Here is a 22,274-nt window from a genome sequence, read left to right as displayed (position 1 = left end):
TTTGCAGAAAAAGATTATTTGAATTTGTGCTTTTTAATTTCAGAAGTGTGCATCAAAACCATTGTAACTGTTATGCACTTGATTGGTCCAACTTGACTATAAATTAGCATTAGATTTGGCAACATACTACATATCAGAAAATTCAAAATAACAGCGGCTTCAACAAGATTTCTCTCATGTAAAAGCAGTCTGTAGGTAGGCAGTCTGTGGCTAGTGTGGCAGCCCCGTGGTCGTTAGCATACTATCCCTCTCCACCACCCTTGTGCGTGGATTCTAGTGGCAAGGTCATTTTATATTTCAGTATGGGTGCTGGAGCTCCAACTCCTAAGTCCACATTCCAGGAAGGAGGGAAGAGAAGAGAAGGGCTGGCTCCTGCCTTTTAAGGTGACATCCTGGAAATACCAAACACTTCCACTTACTTACCATTGGCTAGACTTAGTCACATGGCCCCAAGTGGCTACAAGGGAGTCTTTGAAATGTCCTTTAGCTGGTATATTGCTGTCTCAGATAAACTTGGGATTTGTTATTGAGGAGCGAGTGAAAGGATGTTGTGATGAACAACCAGCTGTTTCTGTTACAGTGACATTCTAGTTGTTTCCTCTTCATATCTAGGCCTTATGACTTCCAGTATAGTACACTAGCCTATACAGATACTGTACTGTCTAGTGCTTTAAGAAATTATTTTTCTTGGAAATCAGATATTCACATGGTTATTAGAATAATTGTAGCTTCTAAGCAACAATGTCTGGAAAGATATTTGGTAGAATAGGAATTCTGACTTGTGATTCGTCAGACAAAGGGGTCTAGCTTCTCTCATTTATTCGTTTTAGAGAGTGGATCATCTTCTGAAACAAGATTGTCTTACAGAAGCCTTGGCTCTTGCATGGTCTTTCCATGAGGGAAAAGCAAAAGCGGTAGTAGGTAAGTTAACAGAATTCTGGTGTAGTAGACTATGTTTTTCTAGAGCAGAGAATGAATCTCACTAATCATTCCTAGAATGCTTTTTAGCTTAGTGTTCATCTAGTTTATAAACAAGATGCTATCAGACCTTACAGATTTCAGTGAGAAAGATTAACGATAAATACAGGATAAAGAATTTTAAATGTCACTTTTTAAATTCTTTCATTGCATAAGAATAAAAGGGAAGTGCATCGATCTGCTATCTGGTTCAGTAGATGTCAGATGTTTCTATTATGGCATGTTATCCAACATTTTGATACCTAAGGATTGTTTTAATTATATATCTATTGTTAGCATAGGTTATAAATAGAAGACTAGAACAATTTCACTCCTGAAGATGTGGATTAACTTTGTTTTTATGTTGGATTTTGCTTCTCTGCAGGATTATCAGGGGATGCCAGTAAGCGAAAGGCTGTGGTTGCAGATCGAGTACGTATTTTAATAGGGTCTTTCTAGAGTACAGTACAGATTTGCTTTGGATATTTGCTAATAATCTTTGGGCATGATTAGGTAAATGGCTACAGTCAAGGAGGCAGTGTATAAAAAAACAAGTCAGATTATAATTCCCTGAGGTCATCTTGAATTTATAAATTTTTAAATTTCTTCTTACCACCATTTCTTTTTTTCTTGCTCACTCTCTTATGAAGATGATAAAGTACTAAAATAGCCAAAAGACTATTTTATTGTTTATAGCAGAAAGGAGGAAGCCCGTGATCTGGATTATTTCTGAACCTCATTATAGCCCATAGAAAGTTGACATTTGTTATTTTTTTTTTTATAAACTGGTAATCATGAGAAATGATATGTAAGCAGATGTGTTGCCTGAGGTAACAGAGGGCTGATTTTTTTTTTATTAATTAGTATTAACATGATTAATATGATTAATGCTATTTAATAGTGGCTTTGTTTCCCTAGTCTATTGTCCAAGTGTGTTAGTAAAAATTATAGTCTAAATTAGTATAAACATTTAGAAAATGAATAGAAATTGGTCACCCCTTAGACTCATGAATGATTTTCTCAGTATCTGCTAAAATATTTAGGGTTCTGTGATCCATCTGTTCTTTAGGGACTTTAGGAAAATACCTACGACAGAGGATTCCTGAAGAGCTTAACTTCAATGTTTCATTTCCTGAACAACATAGATGCTACTAAGCCCTAGAACCTGGAGATATTTTTAGGAAAGATTAGCAAATTAATACTAGCCCTGATGCTGAAAGAAATTAGGCTGGGGTTTTAAAAAATGGGAAATAAAGCCACTAAAATTTTTAATATTTTTAATAGCAAAGCCTGATTTTGTATTATTTTGTAGGATTATATATATGAAGTACTGAAAAACTTTAGAGATGTAGTTCACTTTCTATACAAGGCTATTTTCCTTTCAGATGGTAGAAATCCTATTCCATTATGCAGATCGAGCTCTGAAAAAGTGCCCAGACCAGGGAAAAATCCAAGTGATGGAACAGCATTTTCAGGTACGCCTGCCTTTTCACGTGCTTCTAAGAGCCATTGCTATGAATAGGTCTAACACTACTCTTTCATTTTACTTGAGAATGAAACTTTCATGGTTTAGTTAAATAATTTTCAGTATTCAAAGCTTTATTTCAGGGCTGGTGGAGCATTCTAAAGGATTAAATTTTGAAGTAGCAGGTCACATGGAAACAGATGAATAAAATGTGAAGTGCTAGTGCGAAGCTACTCAGTGCTGTGTGGAAGGAAAGGCTATGGGTACAATACCTGCGAATTGACACCTTGCAGTGGCTGAAACCTTGCTATGACTAACATTTATGTTAACTAGGCTGGTTGGAGGAGAGGTGAGCTACCAAGTTTTAAATTTAGTTCTGCTAGGAGCTCCTGTGACTCAAGAACAGATCAGTTACAAAAAAACAATCTCTAAAATATGCTGGTGAAATATCTTTAGTTTCTCTTGGAATTCACTGAAAACTGAAGTCAAGGAATGATTTAAGGCCTGTACAGTTTTTATTCCAGTTTTACTGTTTGTAGTGATCTACAGTTATTTTTGTTGCAAATCTGTTTCTCCTTCCCCATTCCTAGAGCTCCTTTCCCTCCCCCGACCCCCTCTTTCAGCAAGTATTTGAGGATATAATACAGGAGTCAGCAAACATTTTCTAAGAAGGGCCAGATCGGAAAATTTAGAGCACGTATGATCTCTGTCACATATTCTTATTTAAAACAACAACAACAAACCCTTAAAAAAATGTGAAAACTACTTTTAGCTGTGAGCAATTCAGAAACAGGCTGTGGGCAGGATTGGCCTATGGGCCAATCACTGTCTGCAACTCGTGGTCTGATATATGCTAGGTACTGGGCAATAGTGAGTGAAGTATACGTGGTCCTGCTACCTTAAAGTTTGCAGTCTAGTCAAGACAAGTTTTCTTAATGTATGTTGGCAGAAAAATTTAGAAGGATCTAGGGGTTTTGACATTCAAGAGCAGGCCCAGGTTCGTATCTTTTCCTATCTCCATTTGATGCTCTTACCTTCAGAAGATAAGGATAGATACAGCAATTAACATTTGGTGGATATCAGAGGAGGATTTGGTTTCCTGAATTGTACCTTTAATGCCACAGTCGTGGGCTTCTGGCAGAGTAAATTTTATTTACTGTTTGGAGGTTTATTACATTTATCAGTAAAGAAGATAAATAAGCCCAGATAAAGTTATAAAAATAGATAATATAGGAGGAAAACATAGGTAGAAAGAAAGCATTTGAGAATAAAACTCTTTGAGAACAGTACTCCTTGTATATAAACACTTTCGTATGCAATGCAGTATATATAGTAAAGAAAACAATATTTTAACAGGAGAATATCTGTTATTAAGAGGTTGTAGGGGTGATATTTATGAAAGAACTCTGGCCATTTGAAGGTATACTTTTTTGAAAAGAAACATTTAATAGGGAATGCTAGAAGGGGCGTGTGTGTGTGTGTGTAAGTAAGATAGAAGCCACCATGTGGAGAATATGGTTGAGAGCTGTAAAAGAAGAAAAGAATAAAAGTGATGTTTTGATGGAAAAATATGAAAGAATCTCAGCATGACAGAATGTAGGTGATGGTTTCTAATACAAATTATAAAATTTACAGTGAAACTGTAGTATTATGTATTCTTTAACCACCTAGGTCCCTGTGAGAAGTTTCATTCTGCTAAAAGAGTATCTGATAAGATTTTTTAATTTATTAATAATTTAGTCTCATAGAAGGTAAAGGAAACAATAGTGGGAACCATTACTCTGGATTTACTTTTTATCATTGATTGGGGAAGTAGAGGGGATGGACTCTTGAGAGAAAAAGATTGTAATAATGATGAAAAATACATTCAACATAAATTCTATATTTTATAAAGCAAATATTTCAGGAAAAAAAATATGGGCACAATGTCAATATTATGGGCTCCAAAAAACGTATAGGAAATGCTTAAGTTTTGACATAACCACAAACAATCCAAAGAGAAAGGAAATTAGGGAGGAACGTTGGGAGAAGTATCAGTCTACAAAACACAGACCAGCTACAAAAGATGGAGAGAGGCAGATAACCAAAGATATATGCCAAAAACATCATGAACCTATAAGACTGTCAGAAAGGAGACTAGTACGATCCAGATTGGCCTACCAAATACTAAGGGGTACACAAAAGGGATTTTGATAAAGATACACTGAGTATCTACTACATGCCAAGTACTATATAAAGGGTGTGACATTCGTTTTTATTCTCACAACAACCCAATGAAGTAGATACTGTTTCAATCCCCATTTTAGAGATGAGGAAATTTAGACTGAGAGAATAATAGTTAAGTGACTTTCCAAGATAATGTTGCTGGTAAGGACTCAAATCCAGGTCTTTCTGACTTCAAAACCCAGCTCTTAACTAACCATTGAACTATACTATTGTTTTCAGACAAGTACATGGAAAAGATGGGTGAGAAGGGATGCTGTTAATAGGGGCTCAAGAATCATAATTAGAACAAAAATCTAAACTGTTTAATGTTTATTGTGTGGCAGGCACTGTTACAAACTCTTTACACATACTAACTCATTTGATTCTTATGACTCTGTAAGGTAGGCACTGATATTCCCCTTTATAAATGAGACAGAGGCACAGAGAGGTTCAATAACCCATTTCAGGTGACATAGCTAGTAAATGATAGAGCTGGGGTTAGAATCCAGGCAGTTGGGCTTCAGGGTCCACATCTGGACTGCTGCACTCTGTTATAGAACAACAGTTGTTATTTTCCTTCCATTTTCATGAGCACAGTTTCCATGTCTTTAACGTGGAAAAGTCCAGATAAATATATTTAAGAAAATAGCTGAAGCTCAGCATATGTGACATTATGATTGTTTAGATGTCAAGATTTTGAATTATAACCCAGCATACTGTTTGAACAATCTGAATCATTGTTAATAATTTGTAAGTAACTTTGGATCAGTTTTCAAATTGAGGCACACTCAATTAGCGTGGATGCCCAAGTGGAGGAGACACGATTGATTTCACTCAGGAGGACTATTTTCTTTTGGAAAAGGTGATTTTCAGCCTATTAGGTTGAATTTTAAGTGTTTAACCTTAGATATGTAATTATAAAATAATTATAGTTTGACTCTAAAAGTGTAATATTTTAAAAAGAAGAGTGGAGTTCAGGAACTATCCGCTGATAACCCCAATGTAGTTTGTGAACATTTTTTATGAGTTCACGTAAAAATGCCCATGTTAAACTCATAAATTGCCCTTTTGAAAGGAATATGCGAACAGTATATTCATGGAATGCCTATTATATAACATCTTGATTTCATTAAAGCATTTGTCTAAATTTTCCATTATCTTCATGGCTGAAATAGATTAGTAAATAGATTTGCTGCTAGATAAACATCCCTACCCAAAGAGTATTCTTTGGTGGCTTAGTATTAATTACATGTTAGGGCTCTTTTATATCCAAGTTTTTTTCTTTGATTTGGATGAAGATTTATTGAGTGGCTTGTCGAATTTAGATGGCACCTAGAATCAGGGTCCAAAGTGGTCGTGACAAAAAATGCAATCAAAATAGTTATGAGATGAAATGTAACAAGGATAAAAATCAAGACTTCATTAGATTCAGACATTAATAATTAAATTGTGTGAGTACTGAATTGAGACAATCTGGCTGGACAGGATTTTAGTTGACCACAAGCTTAGTATGAGCCAATAGTGTGTTAAAGCCTAGATAAAGAAAAGTAAGGAAACCCCTGGGCGAACTGTTGGAAATAAAACCTCTAAGGTATTTTATAGATTGTTGTCAGACTAAGCTGTATCCCACAACTTGGATGGTGGGAGGTTTTAAAACAGAAACAAATACGGGGGTTGTTTCATCTGAGGAGAAAACAAGTGGAGACTGCTTGTCTTCAGATAATGAAGGGCTGTCATCATATAGGGATTTACTGTATTGCTGCAGAAGGCAGGCTAGTATAAGTGGGTAGAAATTACGAGAAGGTGTATTTCAGTTTAAAATGACCTAGTGCTGATGTAACAGCTTTTGGATTTATGCACCTCCTACTCTTGAATGTATTGAGATGAAGAGAGGCTAACAAACAGACCAAAAATGTTTTTAAAAGACTTTCTTTGCTGGGTGGGAAGATCTGAGATTCTGCATCACTATCAAGAAACTGTCATTAGAACAAGATAACCTCTAATCCAGGGAAGACTAGTTTCTTAGTCAAAATTCTGAGAATTTGTGTTTTACCAGCAGGTGGCACTCATGCTTGCTGCCTCAATTTTAATCTTTACCTTTGAGGAGGGGCCCCTCATCTCACCTTTTCTTTAAGCGTCAGAATATATAATGCCATTCAGTATTTTTACTTCCCTCTAAACATAATGCAATATTTTGTCCTGTCTTAACTGTAGAAAATAACTTTTGGATCTTCTGATGTGTTTGAAGTCTGTGGCTTTTATTTGTCTAAGAAAAAATTTGAACCTATAATTATAATTTACTTGTATAATAACTAGTAGAATTAAAAGGAGATAGTGTTCTTTGTGTCGTACCTCTTGAACATCACTTTTTCTTCTGGCCAAGGCTTTCCCGTTCCAAAACAAAGTCAAACAGCAAACACATCCTTTCTTTCCCCTACATACCCAATGGCCTTACGTTTCCTGTTTGCAGATTCTTTACAGAGCCAAACATATTATAAGAGTTGTCTGCATTTCCTCACCTCCTTCTCATTCCATGTCTCTAAATTCTGTGGACCCTTTTATTCCTCATCTTCCTGATCCTCTATAGCATTCAATACAGTTAATGACTTCCTGAAACATTTGGCTTCTCTGGTATCATACATTCCAGTTTTTTTCTTTCTCTCTCAACTGCTTATTGACTTTCTTTGTTCATTCTTCCTGCTCTTCTATGTAACCAATAAATGTTAGAATTCTGCACAATACTCTTATCTTTTATTTCTGTATTAGTGTTTCTCAGGATATTGTCTGTGGACCATTTGCTTTAAAATCACCTGAAAAGTAGTTTCATGTATTTTGGGTTATTTTATCTTTCCACACTCATGTTTGTTTCTTTATGAATAAATAAACAGGAGGACTTTTATTAATATGAGTCGAGGATTTGAAATACAAGGATTGAATACAAGGATTTGAAAAATAGTATAATTTTAAAAGATTTTAAAAATGAAGCCTTACCATAATTGTTACCAAGCTCTCCTTCCAGCTTCATTTCCATTTCCATGAGGAGCAGATCATTCAACGCCATTGTGGCAGCTGTTGGCAGCTGTTTTTGTATTAAGAGTTCATGCCGAAGAGTGAATAGAGACCAAAAGCTGAACCCAGAGTGAGGCTTTCCGTGTCTAACTCGTGCTTCCCTGAGATGATTTCGGGAAGGGAAAACTGTTGGTGCCCAGCACACCTTCTTATCCCTGAGGCTTGCTTAAAATGCTGCTTCTGGGGAGTCAGGTCTTTCCTAAATTATTTTGTTATCATCATACCTGAAAAAAAATAAAGGAAAAATATACATATATACACATACACATACAGCGAGATAGCTGTATAGCTGCAAATGGTGTTTGAATACTAATAACTGCTGCCTAGCTTTCTGTCTGTCTGTCTATCTATATATCTTTCTATCTTTAGGAATGTTTATCTCTTTTGCTATATGTATTCTAGACTTTGCTAAAATTTTGAATCATTTTTAAACAATTCAGTTTTCAATGCCTGATTGACTTTTAGAATATAAATTATGAGAGTTAATGCCATTACTCCAGAAAGCATCTGCTATCTCATTTCTTTTCATATCATCCCTATAAATAGGGAAAGCCAGAGATTATACCTTCAGTTGGCAGATGGTAAAATAGTCATGATGCGATAAAATGATTTATTCAGTCACTCAAACAATTGAGAGGCCTAAATTTAGGTTTTCTGTCAGCTCAGTGTTCTATTCACATATCCACATTGCTTTCTTGAATGTCTTAAATATTCATTAATATGTAACAAGAAAAACAATCTTTGGCCAATTATGGGGCTGTGCACTGGAGAATAGATTAGAAAAATATTTACTTTTTTTTTTTTTTTTTTTAATTCTAAAGACCAAAACTTCAGCCATTTCTCAGGGGCATCCTGCAAGCTTTTGAGACTGAGCAGAGTATTCTTAAAGCAGGTGTAGCTCATTATGTTGGTGTTGAAAGACTGGAGGCAAAGAGCAGCAGGCAGCACACAGCATGGGCTGAACTTAAGGGCAGAAGGGCTGGAAATTTGCACACAGGCCCTTGATCTCTCAACATCCCATAGAGAGCATATGTAGACCAGGTCTAGCTGGATGGATTGAGGGTTTTGCTTTTCCATTTTCCTTTCTTTTAGGGCTCTCATGTGAGCAGCCTTCCTAATGGATTATCTGAGTTTGGGTACCAGCTGCTCAGAGTGGTGTATATTAGTCCTGGGAATGTCAGCTGCCGAGCGCTCACTGCAGATCCTGTGGGAAATTCAGTTCAAGTTTACCCCTTGCCACTGGGGAGATGGAGAGCTGCTGATCCCACAAGCTCCTTTTCAGGCATCTAGGAGATTGCCCCCAGGGTTATCCACTGGTCAGTCTAGCTTGTCTCTTCATAATCAGATTCTAGAAGAGAAGGCTTAAAATATGGAAATAGATTTGGCTTTAACTAATGTCATGTTTTAAATGTTCAAAATTGATAAAGGCTTGGTTTCTTTAAGAAGCCAAATTGAAAGTGTTAATTTGTATGGTTTAGCCCTATTTAGTGAGTTACGAACAATTAGGGGCAGACTTGAGGACTATGTGTATCCTTTTTTTTAAATTAAATTTTTAAATTTTGGGATAAGATTCACATTCAGCTGTAAGAAATAATACAGAGAAATCCTATTGTATCCTCAACTCGATTTTCCCTAAGGGCAGTGTCTTGCAGAACTGTGGTATAACTACATAAGCAGAATATTGACCTTCACAACCAGGATAGTGAAGATACAGGACATCTCCATCACCACACATATCCCTCATTTTGCTCTTTTATGGCCATACTCACTTCTCTCCCGCCCCCACCCCATCCTTAGGCTCTGGCAACCAGGAATTGTTCTCCATTTCTATCATTTCAAGAATGCTATATAAATGGAATTATATAGTATGTAACCCTTTGGAATTGACTTTTTAAATTCAGTGTAATTCTCTGGTGATTCATCTGGGTTGCCGTACCTATCAATAGTTTGTTGTTTTCTATTGCTGAATTGTATTCCACTGTGTGAATGTACCACAGTTTGATTACCACTCACCCATTAAAGGGCATCTGGGCTGTTTCCATTTTGGGGCTATTACAAATAAAGCTGCTATAAACCTTTGTGTACAGATTTCTGTGTGAACATTAGTCTTCATTTCTGTGGGAGAAATGCCCAGGAGTGCAGTTGTTTGGTGTCCACATGTTCATTAATAGCATGCAGAAATATAATTGATTTTTGTATGTTTATCTTATATCCTGCAGTCTTACTGAACTCACTTCTTAGGTCTAGCAGGTTTTATTATAGATTCCTTGGGATTCTCTATGCACACAATCATGTCATCTGCAAACAGGAACAGTTTTGTTTTTTCCTTCCCACTCTTGTGCTCCCTTCTCCCCCTTTTCTTGCTTTATTCCACTGGCTAGAACTTCCAGCCTTTTGTTGAATAAGAGTGGCAAGAGCAGCTTTTGCTGATATAGTCAGTGGCTCAAAAGCCACTCTCAGAGAACCAAAGAATATAACTATCATGGACATATAATATATAAAGTGCTCAAATATGCTGTCACCTGTATAGACTTTAATGAGGGCACTACCAATTCCAGTTATTTATATTCTGCAGTCTTAAAACTTTCTTCAGCACAACCTCTGAGAGTGCTATTTACTGAAGGCTCTACCATAGTAGGATAGAGATATGTACAAGTTATTGAAAACTTAAACCTAATTCACAGTCACTAAAATGTAAAATACCTTAACTTTTCTATTCTTCAAGATCAAAACAAACTTTGCCTCATCTTTCTCTCTCCACCTGCAAGAAAATGGAGTACTCTAAAAGATGTCAGATGAAGTAGTCAATGCTTTTATAAATACGTCAATTCTCCGCAAAAAGCTTAAGATGCCTCTTCTTCTACTTCAACATTCTAACTCCTTTTATTTTTTAATTAATTAATTTTTAAGGAGGACTCAGCTCACAGTGGCCCATGTGGGGATTGAACCTATAACCTTGGTGCTACCAGTACCACGCTCTAACCAACTGAGCTAATTGGCCACCCCCTAACTTCCTTTTAAAAATGAGCCTTCCTGTACTTCCTGTCCTTTGTCTTACACATACACACACCACACACCACACACACACACACACACACACGAGTGGTAAGAGCAGACACACTTACTTTGTTCCCACTTAGAATGAAAGCATTCAATCTTTCACCATGAAGATAATGTTAACTGTAGGTTTGTTGCAGGTACTCTATCAAGTTGAAGAAATTCCTCTGTATTTCTGTTTTTCTAAGACTTTTTTTTATGAATGGGTGTTGAATTTTGTCAAATGCTCTCTCTGTATTGATTGACATGATCATACGGTTTTTCTTCTTTAGCCTGTTCATATGGTGTATTACATTGATGGCGTTTTGATTATTGAACCAGCCTTGCATTCCTGGAGTAATCCTCACTTCGTCAAGATGTATTATTTTGTTTGTATATTGATGAATTATATATACTAATGTTTTGTTAAGGATTTTTGCATCTTTATTCGTGAGGGATTTGGTCTGTAGTTTTCTGTTTTTGTAATGTCTTTAGATTTTGGTATGAGAGCAATACTAACTTCATAAAATGATTAGGGAAATGTTGCCTCTTATTCTATTTTCTTGGAAGAGCTTGTATAGAATTGATATTAATTCTTTAAATGTTTGGTAGAATGAAACCATCTGATCATGAAGATTTTGGAGGTATTTATTTAAGTCCTTTTATTTGTTTTTGCTTATTTTTTCAGAGATATCACATTCACATGGGTCAAAAAATGACAAATATAACATAACTGGTGAAAAGTCATATACCTACCCTGGCATCTCTCCAGTTTCCATTCTGTACCACCCCTTTCTCACACCCTATCATGCAACTGCTTTTGTTATGTTCTTGTGAATTATTGCAGACTTCTTAAAGGCACATACAAACAAATATAATTCCTGTTCTTCTGGAGGAGGGAAATTTTTAAATTACGAATTCAATTTCCTTAATAATTATAGAGGTATACAAATGTTCTGTTTCATATTGAGAGATTTGTTATAGTTTGTGATTTTTGAAGTATTGGTCCATTTCATCTAATTGTCAAATTTATGTGTGTAGAGTTGTTCATAGTACTATCTTTTTTTTAAATTCTTGCACCCAGGAAAATCATTCCATGACAATTCCCTATACTGATTCAAGGGATATATTTGTAATGTTTGGAAGGAAGAAAATTTAGAGGTGGAGAAGTACAGTAAACATGTAGGTTGAAGAGAAGTGAAAAGGCAGAAAGTGCTGTAGATGAGATTACAGGTGGCCTGCATTTTAACAAGCTGTGTGACCCTGGGAAAATCACGTAAACTTTCTGAGTCTGTTTCCTCATCTCTAAAAGGGAAAAAAAGTCCCTTCTTGCCCAACCTAATCATTACGTGTTTCCAATGTGAAAGTGTTTTGTAAACTTTGAAATGTAAGACTTTAAAGGATTAAAAGCCTTAAAAATATAGGCAGGGTGATATTCATTAATACTTACTACATTTTCATTTGCAAATACTTAGTGGTGGCTTTGATGAACAAGGAAATGAGAACTTTTTACACAGAAGGGAAACACAGTGATAAACTACATGTAGGGCCAAGGAATACATTATTATCACAACGTACATGAGGCTTTCTGAGTCATTCTTGATTACATTAACAGAATGGGAATTCCTTCCAGTCTGGACCCTTAGTATATTTCAGAGCACTGTCCTACCATGTGATCCTCTATTTGATTCTCACAGCCCAAGTCACTCTTAAGTAGAGGTAACTCAGGTGCCTCCCTTGGGCCCTCAGTACTAAAGAACCTCCCTCCTGTATCCACCCCTACAATGTGCGACTTAGAATGTGATTAAAGGCAGACTAAGCAATTATGGCATTAGGCTCAACAAATAAACAGGCAGAAAAAGTAAAAAGAGAAATGCCTTTCCTAAATTTGATATTTTAGAAAAATCAAAGTAGTGATAAGAAAAATCAGAGTTGTGTCAGACTTGTGACTAATTTTACAGTTTAGTTATTGATTCTTCCAAATTATATATAATGTATAATCTGTGTTTAAGACTGCTAATGTTCCTTTTTTTTCTTTTAAATAAGTATTTACTAAAATAGGTAGGGGGTGATTATGCTGTGAAAACAATTAAAAAGTAATTTCAATAAATGATTTTGAAAAATAGTCATTAATTCTTCCAGAACATAATTATCCTGGTAGCCTACCTGTGCATTCCTAGTTACATTTGTTAGAACTTCATAATTTATCTCAGTAATCACACATTAGTGTCAAATCCAGTCTTAGGAATGGGCCTCATAAAGCGAGGTGCTTTCTCTTGGAGCATTTTAATTGGAAATATGATGAACTACTTCTCCTTATCCCTTGGTATATATAATAGAACTACACAGTATGTTAGGTTGTCCAATTTTTAATTTTAATTTTAATGTATTTAAAATTTTTACCTTTTGATCCACCTCACCCATTTCTCCCACTCCCTTCCTCTGGCAACCACCAATGTGTTCTCTGTATCTATAACCTGCTCCTGCTGCTTTCTTTTCTTTTTTGTTTTTTTAGATTCTATGTACAGTATTTGTCTTTTTCTGTCTGATTTATTTCACTTAGCATAAGTACCCTGGATGTCCATCTTTGTTGTTGCAAATGGCAAGATTTCATTCTTTTTTTTTATGGCTGAATAATACTCCATTGTGTACATATACCACAATTTCTTTATCCATTCATCCATCAATGGACACTTAGGTTGTTTCCATATTTTGGCTATTGAAAATAATGCTGCAGTGAACATGGGAGTGCATATATCTTTTTGAATTAGTATTTTTGTTTTTTCAGATACCCAGAAGTAGAATTGCTAGATCATATGTGGTTCTATTTTTAATTTTTTGAGGAACCTCCATACTGTTTTGTCGCGTCCTGCGCGACAAGAGTTGTGGGGAGTGAGGAGGGCGGTGCAGGGTTAAGAAAAGAGAGTAGCCATGAATAGAGTTTAACTGCGGAGGCCAAGAGACCAGCAGCCTCAAGGTCTGGGCTGTGGTGCCTAATCGGTCCTAATCGGTCCTGCGCCATAGCTTTTATTAGTTCGGTGGGGAAGTAAACGAGATATAGCTTGTCAATCTCAAGATCTGTGAATCCTATACATCATAATAGGAAACCGATTTAAGTCAATCACCCTTGCCTGCAGACAGGTGGACTGTAAGTCTCAACTTCCTCAAGGGACAAAAACCTATATGCATATAAATAGATGGAGAGCACCTCATTGAATCACTTCCCTTGCAGGTTCTGGGAAGGAATGCAGTCACAAAGGCTGAGGCTTTCCTTAGCCTGAGGAAGGTGGGGGGCTGTGCCCACCTGTGTGAACCCAGTGGGTTCTCCTGTTGGTCCCCACGACTGTGCCTGGCTTGAGTTGTTCCTTTCGTGAGGAATCTTACTCGTCATTGACTGTCCAGTCATCTTTCTGGGACCAAACAGGGAGGCATAAGGTACAAACACAAAGGTTTAGCAAAGTCCCTGAAAGGATCCGTCTTACAGACTCTCCTTTCTTTGGGGACAGGTAGAAGGAAACAAAACGGTTAACCTGTTGCGTGGCTAGGTTAACCTGCTGCATGGCGACACTGTTTACCATAGTGGCTGCACCAGTTTACATTCACACCAACAACAGTGCTCTAGTGTTCTCTTTTTCTCCACATCCTCACCAACACTTATTTCTTGTCTTTTTGATAATAGCCATTCTAACAGGTGTGAGGTGACATATCATCGTGGTTTTGATTTGCATTTGTGATAGTTTGTGTTTTTTGAGGACTTGTCTGTTTCATCTAAATTGTCAAATTCATGCGTGTAGAGTTGTTCATAGTATTCCCTTGTATCCTTTTGATGTCTACAGAGTCTTTAATGGTATCCCCTCCTTTATTCTTAATATTGGTAATTGTGTCTACTCTTCATTCTTAGTCAGTCTTGCTAGAGGTTCATCAATTTTACTGATTTTTTTCAATGAACTAGCTCTTTGTTTTATCAACCTTATTATACTGCCATTTTTTTAAATTTCATTGATTTCTCCTTACTATGTTCTTCTGTTTGCTTTGGATGTATTTTGTTCTTTTTGTAGTTTTTAAAATTAGAGTATAGATTGATATGAAACTTTTTCTTTTTTCTGTTGTATACATTTAATGCTATAAATTTCCCTCTTAGCACAACTTTAACTGTGTTTTACAAGTTTTGATATGTTGTTTTTTCATTTTCATTCAATTGAATGTAATTTTAAATTTCTCTTGTGACTTTCTCATTGATTCTCGGTTTATTTGGAAGTGTGTTGTTTATTTTCCAAGTGTTTGCATATTTTCTTGTTATTTTTCTGTTATTGATTTCTAGTTTGATTTCATTGTAGTTGGAGAACACAGTCTGTATGATTTCAGTTCTTTCTGGTTTGCTGAGGTTTGTTTTATGGCCCAAATGTGGTTTATCTTGATATATGTTTTATGAGCACTTGAAAAGAATTTGCTTTCTGCTGTTGTTGATTAGAGTGTTATAAAAATAATCAATTAGGTATTCAATAGTTGATGCTATTATTGAGTTCTTTTGTATCCTTGCTAATTTTCTGTATAGTAGTTCTATCAATTGTTGAGGGAAGGGTGTTGAAGTCTCTAGATAGCATTGTGGATTTGTTTATTTCTCCTTTCAGTTCTATCATTTTTTGCTTCATATATTTAGCAGCTCTGTTTGGTACATATACATTTGGGATTGCTATGTCTTCTTGGTGGATTGACCCTTTTATTATTGTAATGTCCCTGTTGCTATGTAACAATTTTCTTTGCTCCAAAGTCTTTATCTAATATTAATATAGCCACTCATCTTTTGATGAATGTTTGCATCATATATCTTTTTTCATCAGTTTACTTTCAACCTTCCTTTAGTGCTGTATTTGAAAACAGTTTGTTGTAGACTTATTTAATATACTTTGCAAACCTCTGTCTTTTAATTGGTATATCTAGACCATTTACATTTACAGTAATTATTCATATATTAGGGCTTAAGTCTGTCATTTTATTGTATTTTTTAAATAATTAAAAAAAATTTTCAATACAGTTGACATACAATATTATATTAGTTTCAGGTGCACAACACAGTGATTAAACATTTATGTAACTTAAGAAGTGATAACCCCGATAAATCTAGTACCCATCTGACGCCTTTCATATTACAGTATTACTAACTATATTCTTTATGCTTTACTTTACATCCCCATGACTATTTTGTAACTATCAATTTGTACTTCTTCATCCCTTCCCCTTTTTCACCCATACCTCCAATCCTCCTTTCATCTGGCAACCATCAAAATGTTCTCTAAATCTATGAATTTGTATCTGTTTAGTTTGTTCATTAATTTTGTTCTTTAGATACCACATTAGGTGAAATCATATGGTATTTGTCTGACTTGTTCCCCTCAGCAGTTACCCCTAGGTCCAGCCATGTTGTTGCAGATGGCAACATATCATTCTTTTTTATGGCTGAGTAATATTCCATTATTAATATATATATATATATATATATATATATATATATATATATACCATCTCTTCTTTATCCATTAATCCGTTGATGGATACATAGGTTGCCCCCATATATTGACTATTGTAAATAACGCTGCAATGAACATATGTATGCACATGTCCCTTCGAAGTAGTGTTTTGGGCTTTTTCAATAAATACCAAGAAGTGGGATTACTGGATCTTTCTTTGTCTTTTGTTATAGTCTTTCTTTTAAAGTCTATTTTGTCTGGTATAAGTATTGCTATCCCAGTTTTTCATTCCCTTCATTTTCATGAAATACCTTTACTTTCAGTCTGTGTGTCTTTTGATCTGAAGGGAATCTCTTGTAGGTGGCATATGTAAGGGTCTTATTTCCTTCTCCATTCAGCCACCCTATGTCTCTTGATTGGAACATTTAATCCATTTACATTTAAAGTAATTGTTGATAGATAGGTAGTTATTGCCATTTTATTCATAATGTTGATCTGTTTTATCCCCCTTCTTCTTAAAGAAGTCCCTTTAACATTTCTTGTAATACTGGTTTGGTGGTGATGAATTCCTTAAGCTTTTTCTTGTCTGGGAAGCTCTTTTATATGTCCTTCAATTCTAAATGATAGCTTTGCTGGGTAGAGTAATTTTGGTTGTAGGTCCCTGCTTTTTATCACTTTGATTATTTCCTGCCAATCCCTTCTGGCCTGCAAAGTTTCTGTTGAGAAATCAGCTGACAGTTTATGGGAACTCCCTAGTAGATAATTAACAGCTTTTCTCTTGCTGCTTTTAAGATTCTCTCTTTGTCTTTAACTTTGGGTATTTTAATTGCAATGTGTCTTGGTGTGGGCCTGTTTGTGTTCATCTTGTTTGGGACTCTCTGTGCTTCCTGGGCTTGTATGTGTATTTCCTTTGCCAGGTTAGGGAAGTTTTCAGTCATTATTTCTTCGAATAGGTTTTCAGTTCCTTTCTCTCCTCTTTCTGGTATCCCCCTGATGCAAATGTTGGCATGTTTGAGGCCCCTTAAACTATCCCCATTTTTTTGGATTCTTTTTTCTCTTTGCTGTTCTGATTGGTTGTTTTGTGCTACCTTATCTTCCAAAAGTAGCTGATTCTTTGCTACATCTCTGCTACATCTAATTCTCTACTACATCTAATCTACACGGTTGATTCCCTCTAATGTATTCTTTACTTCAGTTAATGTATTCTTCATTTGTAACTGATTCTTTTTTTATGTTTTCTGTCTCCATTTTTATGTGTCCTGTTTCTTTGTTGAAATTCTCACTGAGATCATTGAGCATCCTTATAACCAGTGTTTTGAACTCTGCATCTGGTAGATTGCTTGTCTCCATTTGATTAGTTCTTTTTCTGGAGCTTTGTTCTGTTCTTTCATTTGGGACGTGTTTCTTGTCTGCCAATTTTAGCTGATTCCTTGTGTTTGTTTCTATGTGTTAGGTAGAGCTGCTATGTCCTCCCGGTCTTAATAGAGTGGCTGTATGTAGTAGGTATCCTGTGGGGGCCCAGTGGGCTCAGTTTCCCTGGTTACCTGAGCTAGGTGCTCCAGTGTGTCCCTAGTGTGGGTTGCATGTGCCCTCCTGTTATAGGTGAGCCTTGGTTACAATTTTCACATCAGTGGGAGGGATTGACCCTCAGTCTGATTGGTTTTGAGGACTGGCAGTTAATGCAGTGGAAGAGCTGTTGTGCAGAAACTGACTCCACAGAGCAGGATTTGCTTTAGCGGGGCTCTGGTGTGTGCCTAGTCTGCCCTTTGGATGTGTCATTTTTGGAGGTGGTCTGAAGCTGACACCGGGTGTGTTAGTTCTGGGGCCTCTTGGGATGGGCTCTGCTGCAGGCCATGATCAGCCTCTGCCTGTGCCCTGTCCGGGGCCACTTGGTATGAGCTGCAGATGGTTGCCACTTGTGCTCGCTTGGAGGTGCCTGGGAGGGGCTAAGCTGTGAACCGAGGCTAGCTGCCACTAGTGCCAGGCTTGGACCTGCTTAGCAAGAGATACAGGGCAATCCAAGATCAGATTTTGCTGTTTGGGTTTGTGAAACTTTGAAAGATTTTAGGAAAGTCTATAGTATGAGCCAAGACAGGCCATTTGGAAAATCCACTGGAAGTCGCTTGGGCAGACATGTAAGTTGTGTGGGGCAGGGTCTCAGGGAATCACCAGGGCAGGGCAAATGGTGCTAGCCAGGTTGATGGAGACTCAGATATGGTGCCTGCCTGTGTGAGCATACTGGGAAGGGAGAGGGCTCAACACAGAAACAATGGCTTCTGCCAGCACTTCTGTCTGGGCAAAAGCTGCCCTTCCAGCCCTTGCCCTAAAGCCAGACAATTCACTTCCTCCTGGTATGTCTCTGTCATCTTTCAAGCTACTTTGTCAGTGCTGGAGCTCAGAGCAGTTGAGTCTGTCAGCGAGTAAGTCTGTGCACGGGACCTTTAAGAGGAGCCCCTGGGACTTCAGCAGCCTCTGTCTCAGTCAGCCACAATGTTTCCTGGTTTTCACAGCCAGAAGTTGTGAGGACTTCTCTTCCCAGCACTGGAACCTGGGCTGCAGAGCCTGAGACCCCTTGATACTCAGGAAATATCCCTCCCAATTTTTAAACTGCCACACGTGAGTGTGAGACCAGCCTGTTATGGTCTCTGCCCCTCCTACCAGTCTGGAGGTGGTTTCTTATGTATAATCCTTAGTTATAGGATTTCTGTTCATCTAGACTTCAGGTGATTCTCAATGTTGGTTGTTTTGTAGTTTAGTTGTAATTTTGTGTGGTCATGAGAGGAGACAAGCACAGCATTTACCTACTATACCATCTTGACCGGAAGATGACAAGTACTCTGTCGTTTTAGTTTCATTTTTTATTGGTCTCTCGGTTTTTGTTTCTCTATTTTCTCTTTCCTGTCTTCTTGTGAGTTACTTGAATTTTTTAAGAATTTCATTGTGAAATTACATACTATAGTATATTTGAGTATCTTTATAGCTTTTTATAGTGAATGCTGTAGGTATTTTGTATATATATATCATTTATCACAGTCTACTGGTGTTATAGTTCTAGTTGAAGTAATGTAGAAATCTTACCTCCCTTTATATCTGTTTATCTTTCTCTATTTATAATATATTGTCTTAGATAATATTGTGCCACTTTGAAAATATATTTTTTTTGTCTTTAGTTTTTGGAATTTTGCAAATGTCTTTGGTATGGTTTTCTTTAGATTTATCATCTTTGAAAAAAATCTGTTTTTGTCTTTTGACAAATTTGGGACATTTGCAGTCATTATATCTTTGAGTACTTTTTCAGTCCAACCTTCTTTATTCTCACTTTCTGAGTCTGATGACACAAATATTAGATATTTTGTTATAGTCTCACAAGTCCCTGAGTCTCACTTCATTTTCTTTTTCCAGTCATTTTTCTTCTCCTTCAGATTAGACATTTTTTTTTTTCCTTCCAGTTGACTGAATCTTTCCTCTGCAGCCTCTATTCTGCTGTTGAGCCCATCTTTTGAGTGTTTAAAAATTGCAGTTATTTTTTTTTTTAGCTCTAAAATTTCCACTTGGTGATTCTTTATATCTTCTTTATTTCTTTGATGAAATTTTCTATATTTTCATTTGTTTCAATTGTTTCTAGTTGCTCATTGAAGCACTTTTATGATAACTGGTTTAAAAATCTTTGTCAGATCCTGCTAACATCTCTGTTATTGCAGCCTGGGCATTTATTGATTATCATTTTTAAATTCAATTTGAGATCTTCTTGGTTCTTGGTAAGATTTGTGGTTTTCTTTTGCAACCTGGATATTGGAGTGTTATATTGTGAGACTTCAGATTTTTAAACTTTCTATTTTAAGCTGCTTTCCTCTGATACTGCTCTGGCATGGTGTCACCTTGTTACTACCAGGTGGGGGTAAAAGTCCAGGTTGCCCACTCAGCCTCCATTAATGGGAAGTGCTCCTTTTCACTGCTGGATGAAGACGGGAATTTCTGTTCCTTACTAGGCTTTCACTAATACCTCACTGATAGTTAGGGGTAGGAGTATATCATTGCTGCTCCCCATATGGCCTCCATTGATACCGTGGTAAGTGTGACCTCACTGACGTGGATTGGGCATTTGTGAAAGTTCTGATTTATAGAACTCTTCTGATACCACTCCAGTGGGTTCTCATTAGTTTTGGGTTAGGTAGACATTCGGCCTCCCACATGATCTCCACTGACAGGCTCCATGGGTTAGGAGGAAGGAGTTTGTTACTGGCTCTTTGGGATTGAAAGTCCTGACTTTCTATACCTTTCTCTGATGCCACTCTGGTTGCAGGAGGTAGTAATGGGTATCTTGTTACATCCTGTGGAGGATGGAAAGCTAGGTTTTCCACTCAGCCTTTGATGGCATGAGTGAGTGTATCAAGCAGGGTTTTTTAGAGAAACAGTGTCTCTCTCTCTCTCTCTCTCTCTCTCTCTCTCTCTCTCTCTCTCTCTCTCCCCTCTCCCTCCCCCTCCCGCCTTCATATACATACATATATATATATATAATCTCTCTCTCCCTTTCCATATATGTATATATATGAAATCTCTCTCTCCTTCTCCATAGATATATATATAAGAGAGAGAGAGAGAGAGAGAGAGAGAGAGAGAGAGAGAGAGAGAGAGAGAGAGATTGATTTTGAGATTGGGATTTGAGGTTTATTAGATGTAATTAGCTCATGTGATTATGGAGTCTAAGTCCCAAGATCTGCGTTCAGCAAGCTGGAGGCCCAGGATAGATGATGTGTAAGTTCCAGCTCAAACTGAAGGCCGGAGGATCACAAGAACTGATGGTATATTTTCAGTCTAAAAGCTGGCAGGCTCAAGACCCAAGAAGAGCAGATGTTTCAGCATTAAGGAGGGCAGTGTGCTCTACTCAGTTTACTGATTCCTATGTTAATCTTATTCAAAACACCCTGACAGGTACATCAGAATAATGTTTGATCAAATATCTGGGCACCTTGTGGTCCAGCCAAGTTGACACATAAAATTAACCATCACATTGGGCATGGAGCCACAGTTTTTTCCTGTGGTGTTCGGCTGGAGTAGAACAATTATTTCTGAAAGGTTTTCTTTTTCCTTTTGCCAGATTCTTCCTTTTCTGTTTTTTATTTTTATTATTATTATTGTTGTTAGAGAAATTAAGCTTTTGTTGGAGGAATGACCCCCATGGGTATTTACATGTTTCTTCAGCTCCTAGCCTGGGACATGTGGTTAAAAAGAAACTAGGGAACTCACCATTTTGTTGTTCTTCAGGTCCTAAAGTTACTAGCTGGTCTTCCTTCTTCTCTCCACCTTTCAGAGTCTTTCTATGTTTGTGTTGTATATACTGCCCAGAGGTTTTAGTTGTACCAGGAGGAGGAATAGGGAAATATTTGTCTGCTCCATCTTCCTGGAAGTGGAAGTCTCCTGTGTGTCCTCTTCTTAAGGCGTTTCAAGGTCCCTTGGATAAAGAAAGAGAAGGAAGTGAGCAGAAATTTGGAATTGCAGATGGTGAGAGAGTCTAGGCCAAGAGAACTAAGAAGTGCTGTTGGGAATGGGAGTTGGCAAGTGGCATAACAGTAGTAGAGATTTGCAAAGAAGTAATGAAAGTCTACACATGTATTCTAATGTGATTGCATTGCATTTTTATTTTTGTGAGTGACAAAAGTAAATAGACTCTAAACCGCTTGTAATCCTGCCACAATTCTTAAATATTTAATCTCACTTCTCCGCTTAAAACCCCTTCAGTGGTTTTCCATTACCCTTAGAATAAAGTTCAGAATCCCGCATATTGCCCCTTCTTCATCCAGTGCCAGTCTCCTCTTTCTGTGCTGTTGTCACAGTGTCTCTCTCAGTTCCTCAAGGTTCTGTGCCATCTCTTACATGTGGACTTTCCCACAAGTTATTGTTCCCTCTGACTGGAGCATTCTTCCCTACAATTTAGTTGGTGAATGCTCTCTCTTCGGTGTCTACTTAAGCGTCACATTCTCGGGAAGGCAGACTTAGGTTAGGTAATTCTGCAAATAGGCAGAATTACCCATTGCTGTAAGTTTCCATGGCGCTCCATATTTTCCCTCTCTTAA

General features: G+C 37.0%; 1 protein-coding gene across 5 annotated transcripts in view; it reads left to right on the top strand.

Annotated features, from left to right (window-relative positions):
- VPS8 (VPS8 subunit of CORVET complex) overlaps window positions 1-22,274 on the top strand; it is a 253,883-nt gene that overhangs the window by 76,328 nt on the left and 155,281 nt on the right. For all 5 annotated transcript variants that reach the window (XM_033091442.1, XM_033091449.1, XM_033091415.1 and 2 more), the window contains 3 exons: window positions 831-921; window positions 1,343-1,389; window positions 2,343-2,432. In XM_033091442.1, coding sequence (XP_032947333.1) covers window positions 831-921; window positions 1,343-1,389; window positions 2,343-2,432 — 228 coding nt within the window. The remainder of the gene's footprint in view (window positions 1-830; window positions 922-1,342; window positions 1,390-2,342; window positions 2,433-22,274) is intronic.

This window comes from Rhinolophus ferrumequinum, chromosome 2, assembly GCF_004115265.2.
Source record: "Rhinolophus ferrumequinum isolate MPI-CBG mRhiFer1 chromosome 2, mRhiFer1_v1.p, whole genome shotgun sequence".
Taxonomy (NCBI): domain Eukaryota; kingdom Metazoa; phylum Chordata; class Mammalia; order Chiroptera; family Rhinolophidae; genus Rhinolophus; species Rhinolophus ferrumequinum.
This window is presented reverse-complemented; position numbering and strand designations above follow the sequence as displayed.